General features: G+C 43.6%; 1 protein-coding gene across 1 annotated transcript in view; it reads left to right on the forward strand.

Moving 5' to 3' along the window:
• Positions 1-23709, forward strand: part of LOC144818669 (stimulated by retinoic acid gene 6 protein-like) — a 651836-nt gene that overhangs the window by 268983 nt on the left and 359144 nt on the right. The window contains exon 8 of the mRNA XM_078676317.1: positions 22193-22260. Coding sequence (XP_078532443.1) covers positions 22193-22260 — 68 coding nt within the window. The remainder of the gene's footprint in view (positions 1-22192; positions 22261-23709) is intronic.

The following is a 23709-nucleotide window of genomic DNA, read 5'->3' on the forward strand; positions in this document are numbered from 1 at the left end:
CTGCCTCACACTGCTGCACGCCTCACACTGCTGCATGACACACTGCTGCATGCCTCACACTGCTGCATGCCACACACTGCTTCACGCCTCACACTGCTGCACGCCTCACACTCCTGCATGCCTCACACTGCTGCACGCCACACACTGCTGCACGCCACACACTGATGCACGCCTCACACTTCTGCACACCACACACTGCTGCATGCCTCACACTGCTGCATACTGCTGCATTACTCACACTGCTGCATGCTGCACACTGCCGCACGCCTCACACTGCTGACCGCCTCACACTGCTGCATGCCTCACACTGCTGCAGGCTGCTGCATTACTCACACTGCTACATGCTGCACACTGCTGCACGCCACCCACTGCTGCACGCCACACACTGCTGCATGCCTCACACTGATGCACGCCACACACTGCTGCATGCCACACACTGCTGCATGTCTCACACTGCTGCACGCCACACACTGTTGCACGCCACACACTGCTGCACGCATCACACTGGTGCACGCCACACACTGCTGCACGCCTCACACTGGTGCATGCCTCACACTGCTGCACGCCTCACACTGCTGCACGACTCACACTGCTGCACGCCACACACTGCTGCACACCACACACTGCTGCATGCCTCACACTGCTGCACGCCTCACACTGCTGCACACTGCTACATGCTGCACAGTGCTGCATTACTCACACTGCTGCATGCTGCACACTACAGCACGACTCACACTGCTGCATTACTCACACTGCTGCACGCCGCACACTGCTGCATGCTTCACACTGCTGCATGCCGCACACTGCTGCATGCCTCACACTGCTGCATGCCGCGCACTGCTGCATGCCGCACACTGCTGCACGCCGCACACTGCTGCACGCCTCACACTGCTGCACGCTGCACACTGCTGCATTACTCACACTGCTGTATGCTGCACGCTACCGCACGACTCATACTGTTGCACGCCTCACACTGCTGCACGCTGCACACTGCTGTATTACTCACACTGCTGCATGCCACACCCTGCTGCATGCCACACCCTGCTGCACGCCTCACACTGCTGCACGCCTCACACTGCTGCATGCCTCAAACTGCTGCACGCCTCAAACTGCTGCACACCACACACTGCTGCACAACTCACACTGCTGCACGCCTCACACTGCTGCATGCCTCATACTGCTGCACGCCTCAAACTGCTGCACACCACACACTGCTGCACGCCTCACACTGCTGCACGCCTCACACTGCTGCACACCTCACACTGCTGCACGCTGCACACTGCTGCACGCCTCACACTGCTGCATGCCTCACACTGCTGGACGCCTCACACCGCTGCACGCTGCTGCACGACTCACACTGCTGCACAACACACTGCTGCATGCTGCACACTGCTGCACGACACACTGCTGCACCCCTCACACTGCTACACGCCTCATACTGCTGCACGCCTCACACTGCTACACACTGCTGCATGCTGCACACTGCTGCATTACTCACACTGCTGCATGCTGCACACCACCGCACGACTCACACTGCTGCACTACTCACACTGCTGCATGCCTCACACTGCTGCATGCCTTACACACCTGCACACTGCTGCATGCTGCACACTGCTGCATTACTCACACTGCTGCATGCTGCACACTACCTCACACTGCCGCACGCCTCACACTGCTGCATGCCTCACATTGCTGCACGCCTCACACTGCTGCACACTGCTGCATTCTGCACACTGCTGCATTACTCACACTGCTGCATGCTGCATTCTACGCACAACTCACACTTGTGCACGCCTCACACTGCTGCATTACTCACACTGCTGCAGGCCACACACTGCTGCACACCACACACTGCTGCATGCCACACACTGCTTCATGCCTCACACTGCTGCATGCTTCACACTGCTGAACTCCACACAACACCACCACATCACTCAGGGACACCACCATATCACTCTATGACACCACCATATCACTCTAGGACACCACCACATCACTATAGGACACCACCACATCATTCAGGGACACCACCACATCACTCAGGAGCACCACCACATCACTCAGGGGCACCACCACATCACTCAGGGACACCACCACATCACTCAGGGACACCACCACATCACTCAGGAAAACCACCACATTACTCAGGAACACCACCACATCACTCAGGAACACCACCACATCAGTCAGGAACACCACCACATCACTCTGGGACACCACCACATCACTCTGGGACACCACCACATCACTCTAATACACCACCACATCATTCAGCCCAACCACATCATCACTCAGCACCACAACAGCATCACTCAGCACCACAACAGCTCTGTCCTTGCTTGCTACCAACAAGCATTGCCATAGCCAATAGGACTCGCATTAGGAAAGTGTAGGCTATTGGCTTTGTGAATAACAATGCTATTAATTTATATATTTATATCCGATACACGCACCTTGGTTGTTTGCGGTGTGTCTAAGTTTTTAAAATGGTCATGGCTAATTCGTTTAAAAAGGCTTTCTTTGGCTATTTAATGCTTGTATTATCTGCTTTTATAAGGTTTTATCTGTGTAAATAGAATGTGATTGTTTTTAAATTTGTTGAATTTTTGCTTTTATGGTATTTTATATATCGAAATAAAGCCTTATTCATTCATTCATTCATTCAATTCTCCCTCTTTAGTCCGTTCATTTGAGGGAAGAGGCCTTAGCTCTACTATCGATTTTCTTTCTGTATCTGCTCGCAAGCTGCCGCCTCTTATTAAATTTAAGCCCAAATAGAATGCAGACAGTGACCATAATCCGCTTATAGCAGTATAAATTGTATCATTCTGGGGGTAAAATTTCTAATATGTATAAAGAAACTCTTGTAACTGAGGAGCAGGGTCGCCGCAGAATAGGCCTGAGTAACATTATTCCAGATAATATTTTGTGGAATTTGATGCAAAGATGTAGAACTGAATTTGAAGTTTTCCTTCGTTTGTAAACTTCTGAACAGGGTATTTTGGACTCATTCACAGATATCTGCAAATAAGTACAGACCGCCCTCACTAGGAAGGGGAGAAGGGTAGATAGTTCTGGCCCAAGGTGGTTTGATAAGAGTTGTACCCAGAGCCATAAAGATCTGATGAGGGCCCTTCACCAGAACCGAAGGCCCAAAGAAGCAATGAATGAGGCTAAAAGGCAGTATCATATGGCCTGCCGGAATTGGAAGAGTGTCCTTAAAAGGGAAGATTGGGAACAGTTAAGAACTGCTTGTATGTCGAGAGATAGCTCGGCCTTCTGGAAAGTAGTGAACCAGCCCCTCTTTACTGAGGTGGCTGTTCCAGATAAGGCCCAATCAATTCCGGCTCAGGAATGGGTCATGCACTTTCAGATCTGAACAATTTGTAGTGCCCTCCCTTTTTTAAAATAAATAAAATATAGACAATCACTGATCTAATTAAAGCAGTGTGCCACACTGGTACATATGCTGTCTGTCATACGAAATAATCATATTTAGAAAAATCAAGTAGCTAAACTTAATGTTGTAACTCAAGTTTGTGTAAAACAAAATAGAGAATATGCTTATTCACATATGTATGAATTATGCAGTAACCACATGTGATTGTTAACATATGTTTGTTTCTGATTACACTTTGTAAAGATAAATGTGAAAAGAGACATACATAAATGTTTATTAGTTTTGTGAAATTGCTACAAATTGGTGATATATAGCTTAGTGAATCATGCACTTTGAGTCCATCTACTTGAAGAACAGTTATTCCCCACTATTACATCTTTTGCGAGAGGGACAAAATTACAGTTTGACGTGGCTGAAGCGACAAATGCAATAGTGGTTCTTTCATCAGGTAAAGCTCCTGGTCCGGATGGAGTGCCTGGGGAATCTTTTAAACATGTGTAGATCTTAGGGCCCCATTTGTCACCCGACACTTGAATCCAGCAGCGCAATGTCAGTTTCCACCGTTTTGGCAAAGATTGGTTATTGTCCCCATCTTTAAAAAGAGGAACCGAGTGGATCCAGCATGTTATCGGTCTATTTCTTTATTAAATGCTGAAGTGAAAGTTATTGGAAGGGTCCTGCTTAAACAAATAAATATAATAAATATAATGTCAGAAATGCAATATAGCTTCAGACCGGGACGAGTTACGGTAGAACAAAATCTGAACCTTTACTTGTTGATTAATAAGTACACTGTAATTCAGAAGGCAGCCTTTCATCTGGCCTTCATGAACCTCAGCACAGGTTTTGCGACAGTAGACAGATTGAAGCTTTTATCTGTGCTGAGGGACATGAAGGTAGATGATGTCCTTGTAACTGTCCCACATGATTTGCATGCTGGGCTTGAAGTCTCTGTAAGATTCAGGCCCAATGGAGAGAATGCACAACACACTTTCAGTTGGGGAGAGGAGTCCGTCAGGGCTCCCATGCTTTTTATTCTTTATATTAACCAGTTATAGCAGTTTTTAGGGGAACATTGTAAATATGTCCCAAAGGTTGGGAACAGACAGATCCCATCATTACTTTACGCAGATGATACTGTAATTATAGCACATACAGCAAACAGCCTTCAGCTTTTGTTAGATCCATTTTAGGATTTTATGGAGAATCTGGGTGTGAAAATTAATCATACAAAATCATATACCATGGTGCTGGTGCCAAAACTTACTCAATTACTGGTCATGGCATCGATAAAGTGGATACATTTTGTTATCTTGGAAATTTGCTAGATTGCAAAATGAATTGGGACCCATTGATGAGTGCACATGTACAATTATTTAATAGGACAGCACATAGTATTAATGAATTCTCTAGGCTCTTTGGTCATGTTCATATTAAGTCTATAATTGACCTATATTAGGCTAAATGTGTGTCAACAGTGTCATTTGGTGCTGAGAAATGGGGTTACAAGCCCTGTCACCCTATACAAGTTGCAGGGAAAAAATTCTGCATGAGGATTTTGAGGATACCCAGAGTGTTCCTTCAGAGATTGTGCATGATGAATTGGGTGCAGGATATATTTCAGATTATATCCAAATCCGTCCCATATTATTGTGGTTCATCTGTTTGGCTGAAAAGCAATTTGGAATTCAATAGGAAGATACTGAAAGACTGCCTGGGTCTGGAGCATTGCCAACAGATACAATGGGTGCAATATGTTAGGGGCATTTTGGAGAATCTGTGTAGGCCAGAACTATTAACTAACTCCAAATCAGATGTTGTATGGGTGAAGGAGGTATTCCGTGCACATATTCAAGAAAAAAGGTTGCACTGCCTAAAAGTTTGTGAACACAGTATGCAATGATGAAATCTGTGAGTAAAATGTAATTGTGTTTAATTTAATACTGGATATGCCAGTTTTGCAGACGACTCCTAACATATTTTCACCTGAATTTGTTTCCACAACTTGTAGCGGGGTGGCATAAACCTACGGATCTCCCACTTTGCGCATGTGAAATGACTGTTGCACTGGACACTTTACACATTGTTCTTATCTGTCCTAACTTGGCTAGTTTACGTTTTAAGTGTATTCGTCCCCTCCTTTTGCCAATTAATTTTATCCAAGTGAGGCCTGCTCTGCTAAAGCTTCAATTTTTAGATAGTTTTCATGTTTGTTTTAACTTAGCATGGCTCTTAGCAGGGGTTTTTCATTCTTGTTACTAAATTATAATATTCTGATTTTAAAGGATTTTAACTGATGCTATTGAAATATTTTAATTAAAGCACTTTTCTGATTTACTGAGTTCAATTGAATAAAGTTATTTTGTTGATGACTAAGTCTTATTATGCAAAATTTTCCAGCGAGAAGTCTCCAAAGCTCCGGCGCCAGCAGACCAAAACTGCTTCAGGTATCTGGTCTTTGGTTCCATGCACAAAGGGGTTTTGTATTCAAAAAGTTACAACATCCCATTCTGCATTTGGACTTAGACGAAATGTCAATGTTATTCTTAAAAAACAGTCCCTTTATGAAGTGGGAATTTAAAGAATGTTTTTACTTCCAGACTCTCACCAGGACCAATCTACTTAGTGTATCCAGCCCATACTCCATTGAGGTAAGGCTCAAATTACGCCTAAGGGGGGTGTGAGCAAGCCACTTACCATGATGGCCATCATGAAGCTCTGGAGCGGATAGCCCTTCTCTTGAGGGTTACTGCATCCATCCACGCTCCAGCCAACCAGCAATGGGGAGAAATTACCCCCTGTCCCCCGGGATCGCAGTGAACTATTCCAGGCACCTGATGAGCCCCCTATTGCTGGATTTTGCTGAGGGGGTTGCGGCCCAGCCCACCTCGGGGGCCCCGCAGCACCAGGGGCCATGGTAAGCCTGAGGCCAAGGCTGCAGTGCCTTGTTAGGCCTGACCCACCCTCAGCACTTCCACCCTGTGCTGCTCTGGCCCTGCAGTGTATTGTTCCCGACCGGGGGGAGCTGCTGCGGCTGGGGAGCTGCTGCGGCTTGACTTGGAGGCGACAGGGGTAGAGGGTGAGCCGGACGCTGAGTCTGCGGTGCCTCGCTTCCCACCAACCAACCAACAGCTATAGGCTCGGACCTCCTACTGCAACCCCGCCAGCCGGTCCGCTACACCTGCCCCTATGTAGGCTCGTTGGGGGTGGAGGGACACGTCTGCATTGCCTTCCCATGTCTGCATCTGGCTAGCAGCCCACAGTATCAGCTTTCGGCAGCCCACCACGTGGCTTCCAGGCAACCTCATCCTGTGCTGGCAGACAGCTCGACAGGGCCCACTAGGCCACGTTTTGACCTACTCTTCTCTGATGACGCATACTGATCCACCATTGCCCCGCTTGTGCTGAGGACTGGGGCCCAACGCTGATCAGCTCGTTGTCACCTTGGGACATCAATCAATGAGTACCTGCCTGCAGTTCTACCCACACCTTATATTCGGCCTGATTGGGTACCCCCTCTCACTTTATAGAACTATGCACTGTTGCTTCTGCTGGCCTGCTACTCCCCTGTACTTCCCAATGCTGTGCCATAATGGGTCAGGGAGACCCCAAGCAACTTAAGCTTACTTTCGATCACTCCAAGTCAACCGGACATACCAACCCTGCATCGGATGTCAAGGACGAACGCGAGGCAACAGAGCACACTGACCCTCTTGGAGGTATGGCATCAATCATAGCTGAACTGCAGGCTGGCTTCCTTGGCCTTAATGCATGTTTTGACACTCTTGCATCCCGGCTCAACTGCATGAAGGAGCACCTAGATTTGTATGGCACCTATCTGAACACCACGCAGGAACACTTCTCCGGTCTGGAAGACCCCATTACCACACTGACCCATCAGTTGAAAAAGGCTGTAGCTATTAAAACTTAGGCTTAGATGCACAATCCCGCTGGAATAATCTACAATTTGTTAGCCTGGCAAAGATGACCATTATGGGGTGCCCTAAACACGTTGTAGAAACCCTCCTAAACAATTTATTCGATGCCCAACAATTGTCATCTGACATTGTCGGGAGAGGGCGCACAGATCACTGGATCCTTGCCCGCCCCATTGTGGCTCGCCTTTAAAATTACAGAGACCGCAAAACTATGCTACGCATGGCTCAGGAAAAAACCCCTTTGCAGTACCAAGGCACCACAATCTCGATCTATTTCGACTTCACAATGAAAGTTCGCAGATGCGAAGGCTTTGCTTAAAAAGCACAGGCTTAAATATGGTATGTTGTACCCAGTGAGACTTTGTGTAATGACAGACCGCAAACCACATTTTTTCGACACTTCTGCTGATGTACTTACCTTTTGCAAACAGCTGGGACTCAGCAGACCATCCTTGAATCGCACCACCCCAGAAAAGGCTTCTCCAAACCTCAACCAATCCATTGTTATTTTGCTCACCACACCACCCCAGTTCAGACATGGCCATATGCAAATCAGTCTGACCCTGTGCCTTGTTGTTTTTGCAATTGTCACCCCGAGTGGGATGGGTATGCTCAGACGTGAGTTCCGTGCTCTCCATGCCACTGGAACAAGCTATCCTGACTGATGACGGCTGATAGCCAGAAACCGGTCCTAGGATGCTTGAATCCGGTCCAGGAAAGACATGGCTTGGCAGTTCGGGCTGGACTGTTCCCATGAGGCACAGGGTCAAGACTGATTTGCATATGGCCATGTCTGAGCTGGAGTGGTGTGGTGAGCAAAATAACGATGGATTAAACCCAGATCTGTGACTGGGGGTGAATATTTTGCCATTGTGCAACATTTCATCCATCGATTGGTGTTTTTGCAATTGTCACCCCGAGTGCGACGGGTATGCTCAGACGTGAGTCCCGTGCTCTCCATGCCACTGGAATCAAGCTATCCTGGCTGATGACGGCTGATAGCCAGAAACCGGTCCTAGGATGCTTGATTCTGGTCCAGGAAAGACATGGCTTGGCAGTTCGGGCTGGATTGTTCCCATGAGGCACAGGGTCAAGACTGATTTGCATATGGCCATGTCTAAACTGGGGTGGTGTGGTGAGCAAAATAACAATGGATTAAACCCAGATCTGTGACTGGGGGGTGAATGTTTTGCCATTGTGCAACATTCCGTCCATCAATTGTTGTTTTTACAATTGTCACCCCGAGTGGGACGGGTATGCTCAGACGTGAGTCCCGTGCTCTCCATGCCACTGGAATCAAGCTCTCCTGGCTGATGACGGCTGATAGCCAGAAACCGGTCCTAGGATGCTTGATTCTGGTCCAGGAAAGACATGGCTAGGCAGTTCGGGCTGGACTGTTCCCATGAGGCACAGGGCCAAGACTGATTTGTATATGGCCATGTCTGAACTGGGGTGGTGTGGTGAGCAAAATAACGATGGATTAAACCCAGATCTGTGACTGGGGGTGAATGTTTTGCCATTGTGCAACATTCCGTCCATCAATTGTTGTTTTTGCAACTGTTTAGAGTTTATGACTTTATACATGTCACCCAGGACCAATTTGTGAAATACATCGATATTATTCCCACTCGGTAGAGTTGGAGTCCATCTCGATTCACTTTTAAGTCCGCTAGATATAGTCAGATCTGTATCTATATCATGGTCCAATAGAAGTTCATCTATCGACATGTGGTCCCTATCATCATCAGTAATGGACAATAAAATTTAGGCATCCCTAATATCTTGAATACTAGATGATTCAGACAACATATCAGTCATGTATGTTTTAGCTGCTTTATTCTGTTGTACATTTGATTCAAAGAATTTCTTTAGTTTCAAATTTCTTGTGAATTTAAATACATCAGTAATGGAGTAGCATAAGTCCCCAGGGTCCTTAGGACAGAAGCCCATACCTTTTTCCAACAGAATGACCATTTCCTTAGTTATAGTTTTATCACTAAGGTTGATCACCTCTACCCCTTTGTTGTGACTGGTGTCTAATTCGGCTTGTTCTAGGATCTCAATCTCATTCCCTTCCTGTCTCCCTCCTGTTCCTCCTATCTTCCCCCTCATTGTTTTTTGAGGTATTTGCCTGTCGATTTGGTTGTTCCCTGTTGCCTTTTTTGTTCCTTTTTACTTCGCGTAAAAAACCAATGTCTTTATTGGTGCTGCTAGCCATTAGTTCTGTCTCACTCTCACTGGTGGGTATGGTGCTAATAGATGTGGAACTCGAGCTTAGATTCTCAGAGATAGTTTTACTCTTTGCTTGTTCTTTATTGTCGTTTTCTACTATATAATCGAGGGGCATATTACCAACAACTAGCGATAATTATCGCTAGGTTGGCTTAGCGGCAATAATTTTATCGCCGTGTAGCGACGATTTTTATCGCTTAGGAGCCTTGATATTATCAAGGTTTATCTCCTAAGCGATAAAAATCGTCCGAAATGCATGAATATCGCTGAAAAGTCAGCGATATTCATGCATTACCGAGCAAATGCTCTTAGCCATGTTATCCACCTCCCATTGGATAACATGGCTAAGAACTGCTCAGGGCAGGTGTTAGCTTTTGGAGATATTCGCGCTTGGCGCGAATATCTCCAAATGTTGGTAATAGGATATAGCGATGTTAGCGACTGTTTCCAGTCGCTAACATCTTGGCACGCCCACTTAGTGATAAATTTCTCTGATATGCAAAGCGAGGTCCAAGATGGTCGCTATCTCCTACTAGCTGTCGCTAACTGGTGTTAGCGACAGCTAGGTAATAGGGAGATAATTTTATCTCTGCTTTCTTGGCTTTTAAAGCCAAAAAAGCGGAGATAAATCCCTTGATAATATGCCCCCATATTTCTTAGCAAAGGTGAATATCCTCCCTTGCTTGTAATCAATTTTGTCCCTTTTTAATTTCCGTGCTTTTCTTTGTTTGATATCCTCCTGATGTTTATTTATCATTTCCTTCAATATCTCATAATTCTTGTCAGTAGGTTCTTTTAAATTAAGTTCGCTTATTTCCAGTTCCACTTGCGCTATCTCAGCCTGTAAGCTCCGGAAGTTCCGGTCAGCGTTTTCATTGAGAATCTCATCAGTCTAAATTACTTGGCAGTTAGTTCCTTCTCCCAGATGAGGAGTGAGTCCTCATCCAGATCATCATAGGTGGGCAATATTTGTGATCTTACGCCCCTGGGAATTCTGCCTAGCGTTAAATATTGTCGTAGAGTCGCACCATCCCACCACTTAGCATTTTCATTCTTTTTTAGTTTCTCTAATCTAATGAATTTATCTTTGAGTCCCTCTTTGTTTTGATTCTGATTTCCACAGGCTAATGAGGTTGACACTGTATCACCTCTTGCCAAACTATCAAAAAGAACCTCCGCCTCCTTGTTTCTGTCATACTTGATTAAGTAGCAATCAACCGTTGGTGACGCCTCACTAGTGCCGACTTATAGTGCAAACTAGGGGATGATTACTTAAATCTAGTGATAGTGGCGCATCCCTTGCTCCCGGTCTATTGATTAATTCAAAGTGATCTGTTACGATGCCTAGGGAGGGGGTTATCATCCACAACCCCATCTATCAGATCCCACCAGGAGACCCTACAAAAACTTTCACAATATCCTAGCACACATAATCCGATTTAAAAATGCTTATCACAAAATATAATACATTGACAGTTTATCTTCTTGTTATAGTTTCAGTCTTTATTCCAGTTGATCCCGCCGACATGTGTTTCGTCAAGTTGGCACTGTACCCGTGAATCTTCAGGGCTGGGGATAAACAAATAACATAGTACAATACAGGATCAATTTTCCAAAAGAAATTCAAAACATAGGGAGGTGAATCGGCGCAGAAAACACCTCATGTGAGTGGAAACCCTATAGAGAAGTGGAAAGAGCATGAGAACAATAACACAAGTGATTTTACGCAGTTAAAAGATCAAAAACCAAGGTGTAGTCTGTGTATTGGACTAGAAAATCAAAACATTGTGCTGCGAAAAGACTAAAAGGCGGACAAACCTCAGATCAAGGTAAAATGAAATCTCGAAGGTTGTAAACACATAACGAAAATCCAGAGGGTGCAGAAGTCGTGGGGTGGCAAGTGAGTGTGTGGAACATGAGACAAAATAGGTGAATATTTTATTTAATTACAAGCTATAACTAGTTTCAGAGACTAATGTCAAAAATTCAAGGTTGATAGCGGCCAGAGGAGCCATGCACATTGAGGATTAAAAGGTAAAAACAAAAAACTAACAAAAACAAGACAGACTCGATATGTTTAAACAACTACACGGACTGTTAGATATTCAGGGTGGAAAATTCAGGTCAAGTCCAAACAAAGTTAATATTATACATATGAGGAGAACAACTTTGATGATGCAGCCTGTCTTCACTCGGTAATCAATTTCACAATTTCCTAGCACATATAATCCAATTTCAAAATGCTTATCACAAAATATAATACAGTGCCAGTTTATCTTCTTGTTATCATTTCAGTCTTTATTCCAGTTGATCCCGCCTACACGTGTTTCGTCGCTTACAGGGCAGGTCACCCGCGACTTCATCGGGGCTGGAAAGACATATGTACATGGTGATGTGACAACATCACATGGTTGTGAGCCGCATTTGTAATATGTACATTTGTGAGAAGAGACCCACAGTCCCAGATTGGTTTCAATTTTTAAAACACCCAAAGATAGTGCAGTAGTGAGACAAATACATTTGTTTATTACGTTCATAGGATGTCCAATAAGAGAAAATATCTCTTATGTTAAAGGGACATATTATTAATTATGGTATCTCTCAGGTTCTTATGACATTTCAAATAATATGGCGTGTTCGTTATGATATGTGCCTCTATGGTATTGGTATTTGAAAAGTGTGAGGGTGTCTGGTGTATAAAGCTTCAACCCCAATTCCAGGCACACCTGTGTCACTGGTGTGGCAAACATGTAGCCTGTAGAATATGAAATGCTATAAGTATTTGGGCATGATCCAGTAAAGCAACAAGTCAAATAATAAACAACAATTACTGCATGGCTACAAGAGGGGTCATACCGTCTAGCCAGTTGTAATTCCGTCCCGGCCAATATGGTGGCCTGGGTAAGATTTGATGTCTGAAATCCTAATCACTTGCAACTCTGTACCCTACAATTCAAAATCATCACAAGTTTGCATATATATCCAAAATACTGCAATATTATCAGAGCCAGAAGGTACAGTGCTCAAAGAGTGCTAGCCATTCCACAAATCCCCACAGTGTTGAGCAGGAACATTCATAGACGTCCAATCAGGTTTAAATCTTGTATGGTACTATATAGAGTCCCAGGGGGGCAGCACAACAATATCTCAATGGTATCGGTTTGTGACATTTGGTCGAGTATTCCAGCAAAAAAGCAAAAAAACCTTATACCCCTTTATGGTGTCGAGTGAGTGAAAGTCAGCCTGTCATCACATCACTTGGTTATCAAGCGTGAGACGGTATTTATGTTATTAATGCAAATGAGCCTATTGGCACCGGAACGTTAACCCGTAACAGGCATCTGGTGTCAGGCAATTGCTTATCTAGATCGCCAAGTTTAAAACGTATTAGTAGTTGTGAAAATTAGGTTATACATAAGCAGATCAATAGGTCTGCAACTTTCACCACCGAGTATCACGAGGGTGCTGACATCCGTACCTTGAATTGTAAACAGGGATCCCATGCGTCACAATCTCAGCTCATTAATCCCAAAGATAAGCAATATCTCCTTATAACGCGATCCTGGCAGTATTCACTGGGTAATATTCCAGCAACTCCGTGCTGCAAGTAGAAGCCCAAAGTAAAATCAAAAGTTGGCCCTCCCGTTGATAAATGATCACATAAAGATCCTTATTATCAAATGGCGTGTGTCCCTTACCTTAATAAGCACCTCCGATTCTTAATTCGAATCCCTCGGCTCTCCGTACGGCTGTATGTAAGAATGCGAGGTATCGAGTGATTCAAGTAGAATTTCACGATATCGGCGTCAAAACGCGCCAACATGAAAATAGGCAGGGGACTGTCGGTCCCTAGCGTGAGCTGTGATGTTCATGAAACTGCGTCTCGGTGACCATCCTTAAGTTGATATATAACTTATCCAATATATTGAGTACCAAGAACTGAGCGCATATCATAGTACTTGGGGTATAAAATGTGTGTCTTCAAAACTGTTTCGAAGCCCGAATATCTATATATATATATACATTAAGGAAGTAGCGTTTACACATCACTATGAGTATTATAGTGATCTATCTATATGTCAATTTGTCAAATTTAAGTGTCGTATCAGTCGCCAGATTGTTCCTAGATTCTATGCTCTGTAAAAGAAGCATCTCAAGAGTCCCGGCTATCATACATGAAAATAGACAAGAGACTGACGTTTGTGTCCCTCATATGGTATATATTGGGTGTGTTTGTAAGTTATAATTGTATATCAAAGCATTAGTATATGCTGCCTGTCTCTATATAAAAATATGTGAGGCACAGTCCATAACTGCACAAGAATGTGTAAATGTATCAGTATTTAAAACAATCAACATAAAACAGAGAGAGATTTCGATGGAGAAATTGGAGGGTGCAGATGTTGTAAGTTACTCTCCATCGTCGATAAGTCACGGTCTTGATGGTTTTAGTATATACAACATTGTGCATTTCTCAGAGCATAATTATAATTCATCCTAATCCTCAAAGATAATTAGCCAATATTGTTTTCACAGTATGAGTGGCATTATGTTATCTTAGTGTATTTGGGTCATATGTAAGTCTAGTTGGTGACATCATCTAATGTATATAAGGGGGGAAAATAGATACCCAGTATGTCCCAGGCATATCTATCATCATAAAAGAACAAGCAGAGCATCTTAGTACACATTAACACTTAATAATCCCCCAAAAAGTAATGTAACTCATGGTCCACATTAGGACCCCTTTCAACTGCCTGTAATTTCATGATCCAGAGTGCCTCTTTACGTCGAAGGTGCAGTTCCAAATTCTCACCCCTCAGATTGGCTTCTATTTTCTCAATCCCACAGAATACAATAAATGTATCATGCCCTTGTGCAGCACATTCGTTGACATGTATGGCAGTGGGGTATCTGGGGTCACGGTATCTTATAGCCCTCAAGTGTTCACCAATTCTTTCCTTCAGTGGCCTTATTGTGGATCCGATATAAAAACAGTTGTATTTACATTTCAACATATATACCACATATTTACTATTGCAATTGATCATCTGTCGTATTTCAAACCTTCTACCCTGATCATTCTCAAAATGTCTGGTATTGTCCATCGCAAGTGGACATATTTTACAACTGCCACATTTGTGAAAACCAAGGCATCTCTGTTGGAGCCAATTTTGTCTATTGGTCGGTTTGGGGTAACTCGGGCTAACCATGGATCTATTGTTTTTGCCCCTTCTGTACGTAATGAGTTGTCTGTCTGAGATGTATTTGTTCAGGGTTTTGTTTGATCTGAGAATAGCCCAGTGTTTTATCATGCTTCTTCTCAGTATACTTGGTGTTCCATTATAGCTAGTTATCATTCTGACTAGTGGCGTGTGTTTGTCCTTTGATGGCTTGTCTTTCAAACTGTCAGTCCTGTTGACCTTATGTATTCTTTCTTCCGCTTTCTTAATTGTCTGAGGTCTATAGCCTCTATCCTTGAATCTTTGTTTCATCCCATTCATACAACCTATAAACTCCCTATCAGTGCTACAATTTCTTCTGGCTCTTACCAGTTCCCCATATGGTATAGACTCAATCTGGTGTCTAGGGTGTGCGCTGCCCACATGGAGCACGGCATTGCATGAGGTAGGTTTGCGATATAATCTACTTTGGATTCTATTATCCTCAATGTATAAGTAGACATCCAAGAACTCAATTTGGTTATGACTGAGGTTGTAAGTGAAGTGAATACCCATGTCATTAGTATTGAGAAATTCACAAAACTGCGTTAAGTTCTCCATAGATCCTGCCCAGATCATGACACAAAAATCTATGTATCTGCCCCAATTGATTATTGACTCATTCCAGTTTATTCCCTTCAGGCCCCAGATCCACTCCTCCTCAAACCAACTCATAAATAGTTTGGCATACGAAGGGAAGAACCTGGAGCCCATGGCAACACCTTGTACCTGTAAAACACAAACAATTGAAGAAGGGTCTGAGGGAAATTTAAAGACCTGCCAGTTCGTATCCCCCTAACTGTAATCCTAACAACAAAAGAACCGGGGGTCTATAACGGAGCTTCAAGTACTCCGAGCTGCTGCAAAACTCCTACATAAGTGAGTTAGGCGCTAATAGAGCTACATAAGTCTCTATATCAGAATGTGTGCCATGACAAACCTGTCGAAGGACCTACTGAGATTGTTGGTAAGACCCGTACAGAGATGTGTTGGATTCCCATCAAATAGGTATGTAGATCAAGTGTTCTCATTTGGTCATCCAAAAATGGGGTGGTATGTCTCTTGATCAATGAGACCCATCCATCGCCCTTACTCAATTGGGTCGCACCATCAATCGCTAAGGTACCCATGAACAAATGATAAAGATGGGATCGAGTGCAGTGCAAAAATCAAAAGATGTGTGAGTTAAAAACAAGGGGTAAAAGGATCAATAGGCGAAAAACTCTAATGTAATTTGTCCTTTCCCTCAAACAAACAAGAACAATGCAGAGGAAGCAGTCTAAGCATATAACTGCATTTACAAGGCCAACATGTTTCAGCCGGTAGGGACAAGATCCCATGGCTTTCTTCAGTGCCAGAGTTCTAAGCATTAGCTACTGCATACATAAAGTGAACGTAACGACAATCTGTAAAGGATATACATAAATAGTCCAAAATCGTGTTCCTCTGTACCAAACGGTGTCTCTTACATCTGTTAACAAGAAACAAGAAATAAATTGTAGTAAGTCCTATCAAAACAGGAAAGACCTGGCACTGGCTTCTACTAATTAAGCCTATTTATTTTACTAATGTTACTCACCTGAATAGTACAGGGAGTGTACCTCACCTCTCCTGGAACCCAGCTCAGGAAAAAGGAGGCCCCGCTCTGTGAAGGTAAGGAAGGGGTAATGAACGGAAGGGTGGACAGTACTACTCTATTTCTCCCTCCAATATATAATATAGCCCCTATAACAGTCAAGCTTCACAGAGCCACAAAAAATCCTAAGGGTGGAATAAGTCACAGAGCCCATAAAAGTCCCAGGTTCCCAAAATCCATCACTTAATGTAAAAAGCTTTCCTCTAAATATGAGTGTCCTAAATAGGATGGAGCTAAACTGTAGCAGGTTTAGATCTAGGCTAGCAAAAGTTTGACAGACCAAGCCTGGTCTCATATCCCAGAAACATAGGTGAACCAGTCTATGCCACCCCAAAAGAAAAAAGGCCAAGAATAAATCCTAATGAGCCACTAACCTGTCCGGCGTTGTCTCATCGCAGGACCCGAGCTTGGTGAAAGGCAAAAAATGGCTGCCCACAGGAAGCTTATAAAGGAGATAGGGGGCGGAGTATCACGTACTCTCGCGGGATTCGATTGAACTACAGAGTGATGTCACAATCCACTGTGTTGTAGTTCACCCAAGAACTACAAGATGACATCATTACGGCCATCTTTGTAGTTTGAACTAGTTCAAAAATAAAGGTGCTTTATTTAACCATAGCGCAAGTGTTTGCAAGCGCGAAATAGTCGACCGAGCTGATGTCTATTTATAAAGATCCATCAAAGTGGTCTCTGATAATGATCCCCAAATGAACCCAAAGAAAGGTAGCCAATGGTGGGAAGGGGGGAGGAGGAAGAGGGGGGCTGAATCATCCGCCCCTCACTTCAAAAACTGAAGTGGTAGAGGGCTGTCAAAACAGGACAATATCGTGCTGTGCCTGCCATATCAGAATAATGATGTTGCTTGTTATTTCAAACTCACATATAGGCAAACAGTGTGCCAAGGATACATCTGTAGAGAGCCCTAAAGGACCAAAGTGAAGGTGGGTGACCCTAGACTCAGAGGAAACTGAACCTAATACCTCCCCAGAAGATTCAGTGGTGCAGACTAGAGCACACAGTGTCCCTAGCGAAAGAACTACCTCCATAAAGTGTAGTCTAAGAGAAAGACCCGCAGCTGGCAGCTGCTCTAAACAGTAAAACACAAACAATTGAAGAAGGGTCTGAGGGAAATTTAAAGACCTGCCCAGTTCGTATCCCCCTAACTGTAATCCTAACAACAAAAGAACCGGGGGTCTATAACGGAGCTTCAAGTACTCCGAGCTGCTGCAAAACTCCTACATAAGTGAGTTAGGCGCTAATAGAGCTACATAAGTCTCTATATCAGAATGTGTGCCAGGACAAACCTGTCGAAGGACCTACTGAGATTGTTGGTAAGACCCGTACAGAGATGTGTTGGATTCCCATCAAATAGGTATGTAGATCAAGTGTTCTCATTTGGTCATCCAAAAATGGGGTGGTATGTCTCTTGATCAATGAGACCCATCCATCGCCCTTACTCAATTACGTCGCACCATCAATCGCTAAGGTACCCATGAACAAATGATAAAGATGGGATCGAGTGCAGTGCAAAAATCAAAAGATGTGTGAGTTAAAAACAAGGGGTAAAAGGATCAATAGGCGAAAAACTCTAATGTAATTTGTCCTTTCCCTCAAACAAACAAGAACAATGCAGAGGAAGCAGTCTAAACATATAACTGCATTTACAAGGCCAACATGTTTCAGCCGGTAGGGACAAGATCCCATGGCTTTCTTCAGGGCCAGAGTTCTAAGCATTAGCTACTGCATACATAAAGTGAACGTAACGACAATCTGTAAAGGATATACATAAATAGTCCAAATTCGTGTTCCTCTGTACCAAACGGTGTCTCTTACATCTGTTAACAAGAAACAAGAAATAAATTGTAGTAAGTCCTATCAAAACAGGAAAGACCTGGCACTGGCTTCTACTAATTAAGCCAATTTATTTTACTAATGTTACTCACCTGAATAGTACAGGGAGTGTACCTCACCTCTCCTGGAACCCAGCTCAGGAAAAAGGAGGCCCCGCTCTGTAAAGGCAAGGAAGGGGTAATGAACGGAAGGGTGGACAGTACTACTCTATCTCTCCCTCCAATACATAATATAGCCCCTATAACAGTCAAGCTTCACAGAGCCACAAAAAATCCTAAGGGTGGAATAAGTCACAGAGCCCATACAAGTCCCAGGTTCCCAAAATCCATCACTTAATGTAAAAAGCTTTCCTCTAAATATGAGTGTCCTAAATAGGATGGAGCTAAACTGTAGCAGGTTTAGATCTAGGCTAGCAAAAGTTTGACAGACCAAGCCTGGTCTCATATCCCAGAAACATAGGTGAACCAGTCTATGCCACCCCAAAAGAAAAAAGGCCAAGAATAAATCCTAATGAGCCACTAACCTGTCCGGCGTTGTCTCATCGCAGGACCCGAGCTTGGTGAAAGTCAAAAAATGGCTGCCCACAGGAAGCTTATAAAGGAGATAGGGGGCGGAGTATCACGTACTCTCGCGGGATTCGATTGAACTACAGAGTGATGTCACAATCCACTGTGTTGTAGTTCACCCAAGAACTACAAGATGACATCATTACGGCCATCTTTGTAGTTTGAACTAGTTCAAAAATAAAGGTGCTTTATTTAACCATAGCGCAAGTGTTTGCAAGCGCGAAATAGTCGACCGAGCTGATGTCTATTTATAAAGATCCATCAAAGTGGTCTCTGATAATGATCCCCAAATGAACCCAAAGAAAGGTAGCCAATGGTGGGAAGGGGGGAGGAGGAAGAGGGGGGCTGAATCATCCGCCCCTCACTTCAAAAACTGAAGTGGTAGAGGGCTGTCAAAACAGTACAATATCGTGCTGTGCCTGCCATATCAGAATAATGATGTTGCTTGTTATTTCAAACTCACATATAGGCAAACAGTGTGCCAAGGATACATCTGTAGAGAGCCCTAAAGGACCAAAGTGAAGGTGGGTGACCCTAGACTCAGAGGAAACTGAACCTAATACCTCCCCAGAAGATTCAGTGGTGCAGACTAGAGCACACAGTGTCCCTAGCGAAAGAACTACCTCCATAAAGTGTAGTCTAAGAGAAAGACCCGCAGCTGGCAGCTGCTCTAAACAGTAAAACACAAACAATTGAAGAAGGGTCTGAGGGAAATTTAAAGACCTGCCCAGTTCGTATCCCCCTAACTGTAATCCTAACAACAAAAGAACCGGGGGTCTATAACGGAGCTTCAAGTACTCCGAGCTGCTGCAAAACTCCTACATAAGTGAGTTAGGCGCTAATAGAGCTACATAAGTCTCTATATCAGAATGTGTGCCAGGACAAACCTGTCGAAGGACCTACTGAGATTGTTGGTAAGACCCGTACAGAGATGTGTTGGATTCCCATCAAATAGGTATGTAGATCAAGTGTTCTCATTTGGTCATCCAAAAATGGGGTGGTATGTCTCTTGATCAATGAGACCCATCCATCGCCCTTACTCAATTGGGTCGCACCATCAATCGCTAAGGTACCCATGAACAAATGATAAAGATGGGATCGAGTGCAGTGCAAAAATCAAAAGATGTGTGAGTTAAAAACAAGGGGTAAAAGGGTCACCCACCTTCACTTTGGTCCTTTAGGGCTCTCTACAGATGTACCCTTGGCACACTGTTTGCCTATATGTGAGTTTGAAATAACAAGCAACATCATTATTCTGATATGGCAGGCACAGCACGATATTGTACTGTTTTGACAGCCCTCTACCACTTCAGTTTTTGAAGTGAGGGGCGGATGATTCAGCCCCCCTCTTCCTCCTCCCCCCTTCCCACCATTGGCTACCTTTCTGTGGGTTCATTTGGGGATCATTATCAGAGACCACTTTGATGGATCTTTATAAATAGACATCAGCTCGGTCGACTGGATGGGTCTCATTGATCAAGAGACATACCACCCCATTTTTGGTCCTGGCACACATTCTGATATAGAGACTTATGTAGCTCTATTAGCGCCTAACTCACTTATGTAGGAGTTTTGCAGCAGCTCGGAGTACTTGAAGCTCCGTTATAAACACCTTGTACCTGTCTGTACCATCGATTATCAAAGAGAAACACATTATTCATCAAAATTATTTCAATCATAGACATGATCTTCTCAACATGTTGCCATTGACTAGCTGGCTTTCTGTTGATAAATCTCCTAGTTGCCTGAATACCTAAATCAGTTCTAATATTTGTGTACAATCCAGTAACATCTAATGTCGCTAAGATCATGCCCTCCTCCCAGGTTACGTCTGTCAGGGTTCTAAGAATATGTTTTGTGTCTCTTATATAGGATTGTAGGTTCTTCACTATTGGTTGCAAAAATATTTCTACAAATTGGGAGAGTTTCTCCGTTGGTCCACAAAGACTGGATATAATGGGTCGACCAGGTGGAAATTTCTTTTGTTTATGCACTTTGGGCAGTGTGTATAGGCATGGGTATCTTGGGTTCTCCACTTTGAGAAGAAAAATTCATCTTGGTCTATGAGACCTTTATTCAGCCATTCCCTAAGATGTGCGTTTATCAGTTGGGTCAAGTGTGGAATGGGATTATCCCTGAGTCTTTCATAGTAAGTAGAGTCTCCTACTTGTGAGATAATCTCATTGTTATAGTCTGAGGTATTCATAATTACAATATTACCCCCTTTATCAGCCTCTCCGCACAAATGAACATATTACAAATGCAGCTCACAACCATGTGATGTTGTCACATCACCATGTACATATGTATTTCCAGCCCTGATTAAGTCACGGGTGACTTGCCCTGTAAGCGACGAAACACGTGTTGGCGGGATCAACTGGAATAAAGCCTGAAACTATAACAAGAAGATAAACTGTCACTGTATTATATTTTGTGATAAGCATTTTGAAATTGGATTATGTGTGCTAGGATACTGTGAAATTGATTACCGAGTGATGACAGGCTGCATCACCAAAGTTGTTCTCCTCATATGTGTAATATTAATATTGTTTGGACTAGACCTGAATTTTCCACCCTGAATATCTTGTGGTTGTTTGAACATATCGAGTACGTCTTGTTTTTGTTCGTTTTTACCTTTTAATCCTCAATGTGCTAGGCTCCTCCGGTGGCTATCAACCTTGATTTTTTTTACATTAGTCTCTGAAACTGGTTATAATTTGTAATTAAATAACATATTCACCTATTTTGTCTGTTATGTTCCACACACTTACTCGCCACCCTACCACTTCTGCACCCTCTAGATTTTCGTAATGTGTTTACAACATTCAAGATATCATTATACCTTGATCTGAGGTTTGTCCGCCTTTTAGTTTTTTCGCAGCACAATGTTTTGATTTTCGAGTCCAATACACAGACTACACCTTGGTTTTTGATCTTTTAACTGCGTAAAGTCACTTGTGTTATTGTTCTCATGCTCTTTCCACTTCTCTATAAGGCTTCCACTCACATGAGGTGTTTTCTGCGCCGATTCACCTCCCTATGTTTTGAATTTCTTTTGGAAAATTGATCCTGTATTGTACTATGCTATTTGTTTATCCCCAGCCCTGAAGAGTCAAGGGTACACTGCCTGCTTGACGAAACACGTGTCGGCGGGATCAACTGGAATAAAGACTGAAACTATAACAAGAAGATAAACTGTCACTGTAATATATCTTGTGATAAGCATTTTGAAATTGGATTATGTGTGCTAGGATATTGTGAAATTAAATCAATGAGGTGTTACTGTTGGTTTTTAACATTAAAGTGTGAAAATCAACAGAGTAACAAACCTACTTTATGTTTTACAGGAAGAAGCTTCGGTACTGCTGCGTCATCAGGCTGATTACGTCAAAAGGCTAATGAGAAAACATACTGAGTAAGTGTATCGTCAATCCTTTCAATTCTATGGAAACATTTATAATGATACACACAGCATTAATATATCAATAGCTTGGATTCTAAGTCAGGCTTGGACAAACAATACACATTGAAGTATCCATGCGCACATGAATGTTGTGCAACCATATGCTGTGCTGGAAATGCATGTGCATATTAAGGTAATATAATGGTATGCCTTCTTGAAACAAAAACATTTCCAATTTTATTCAAAGCCCTTTCTTCCTTTGACCTAAAATAGTCCTCATGTGGTCTTAACATTGCATGATAATTGGGAGAAGCTGAGTTATTTGTTTAGAGGGGTGCAAGATACACTCAAATAATAAACAAATTCCTCAGCAGGGTGTACGTCACTAACTTAGCCTGTGGCAATGTGTAAAGTGTTTATGCACCACTGAAACAGTAATAAAGTGAAAACAAAACGCCAGAAAAGTCCCAAACCAACTAAGACAGATATAGTATATTTTAATAAATATAAACTTACACCAAAAGGAACCCAATGAGTAGAACCGGAGATGTGTATTTTAAACGTTTTCAGTAAAAATAGCATCCAGAAGCCGACTCATTGAATCAGAAAGGATCTTCAAACAGCAGCTCAAGGCATGGCTTTTTGGCATCTTTTTGGCATCTCCGATGCTTTGTGCTATTCACTCATTCTCTGATGCCTTCTACCCCAAGATTGACTAAGCTTATAAGGCATATTCGTTACCGCTCAGCACCAGGGTGCCCCTTTGTGAGTGGCAGGACGATCTACAAGTACAATATTCTATTCAATTCAGTTTGTTGCTGTTCACTGTGGGCGGTCACTGTCGGCGCAAAGAGCAGGTCTCGTTGGATCTTCGTGTTGGTGATCATCACAAGCAGCAGAACATTGGCACAAACAGGCCTGTTCATGGTCTTGAAGAGACCAAACTTGAGGATTTTAATTTTTTCTTCTGGAGGAGTGCACTCTGATACCAATCAATGGTCCAGGACCTGAGGGGCATCTCTTGTAGATCAGGACTCACTCAAGGCAGAGGATAGCAGCAGGACCAGGCAGGCCCCATTGGTGAAGACTAGCTGGGCAGTTGCAGGAGGTTTCGAGAAGCTTGTCGTGTCCCTGTACCTCATACTGGAGCGTAGCCAGTTAGCTCTTGGAGTCACTTTGGTTCTCCTGGGTTCCCCCTTTTGTCTTCCTTACCTGATCTTGGCTCGAAACTGTCTAGGGTGATAAAAGTAAGGGCAGGTCTGCTGTTGGGTTCCTTTGTGTGTGTGCTGGAGGCAAAGACCTTTGAGGTGCAAGTGGGGCTGGGTACAGCCCCTCCCCAGCCATCCTGGCCCATCCTGTTCACACATATGTTTCCATTGGCTCACTGTCTGGCAGCAATACTCAACCCACAACAGTGGAGCCATGTGTGCCAGGCCACTAGCAGAAAGGCACAGCTCATTG

The sequence above is a fragment of the Lissotriton helveticus genome, chromosome 2_1, assembly GCF_964261635.1.
Source record: "Lissotriton helveticus chromosome 2_1, aLisHel1.1, whole genome shotgun sequence".
NCBI classification, from domain to species: Eukaryota; Metazoa; Chordata; class Amphibia; order Caudata; family Salamandridae; genus Lissotriton; species Lissotriton helveticus.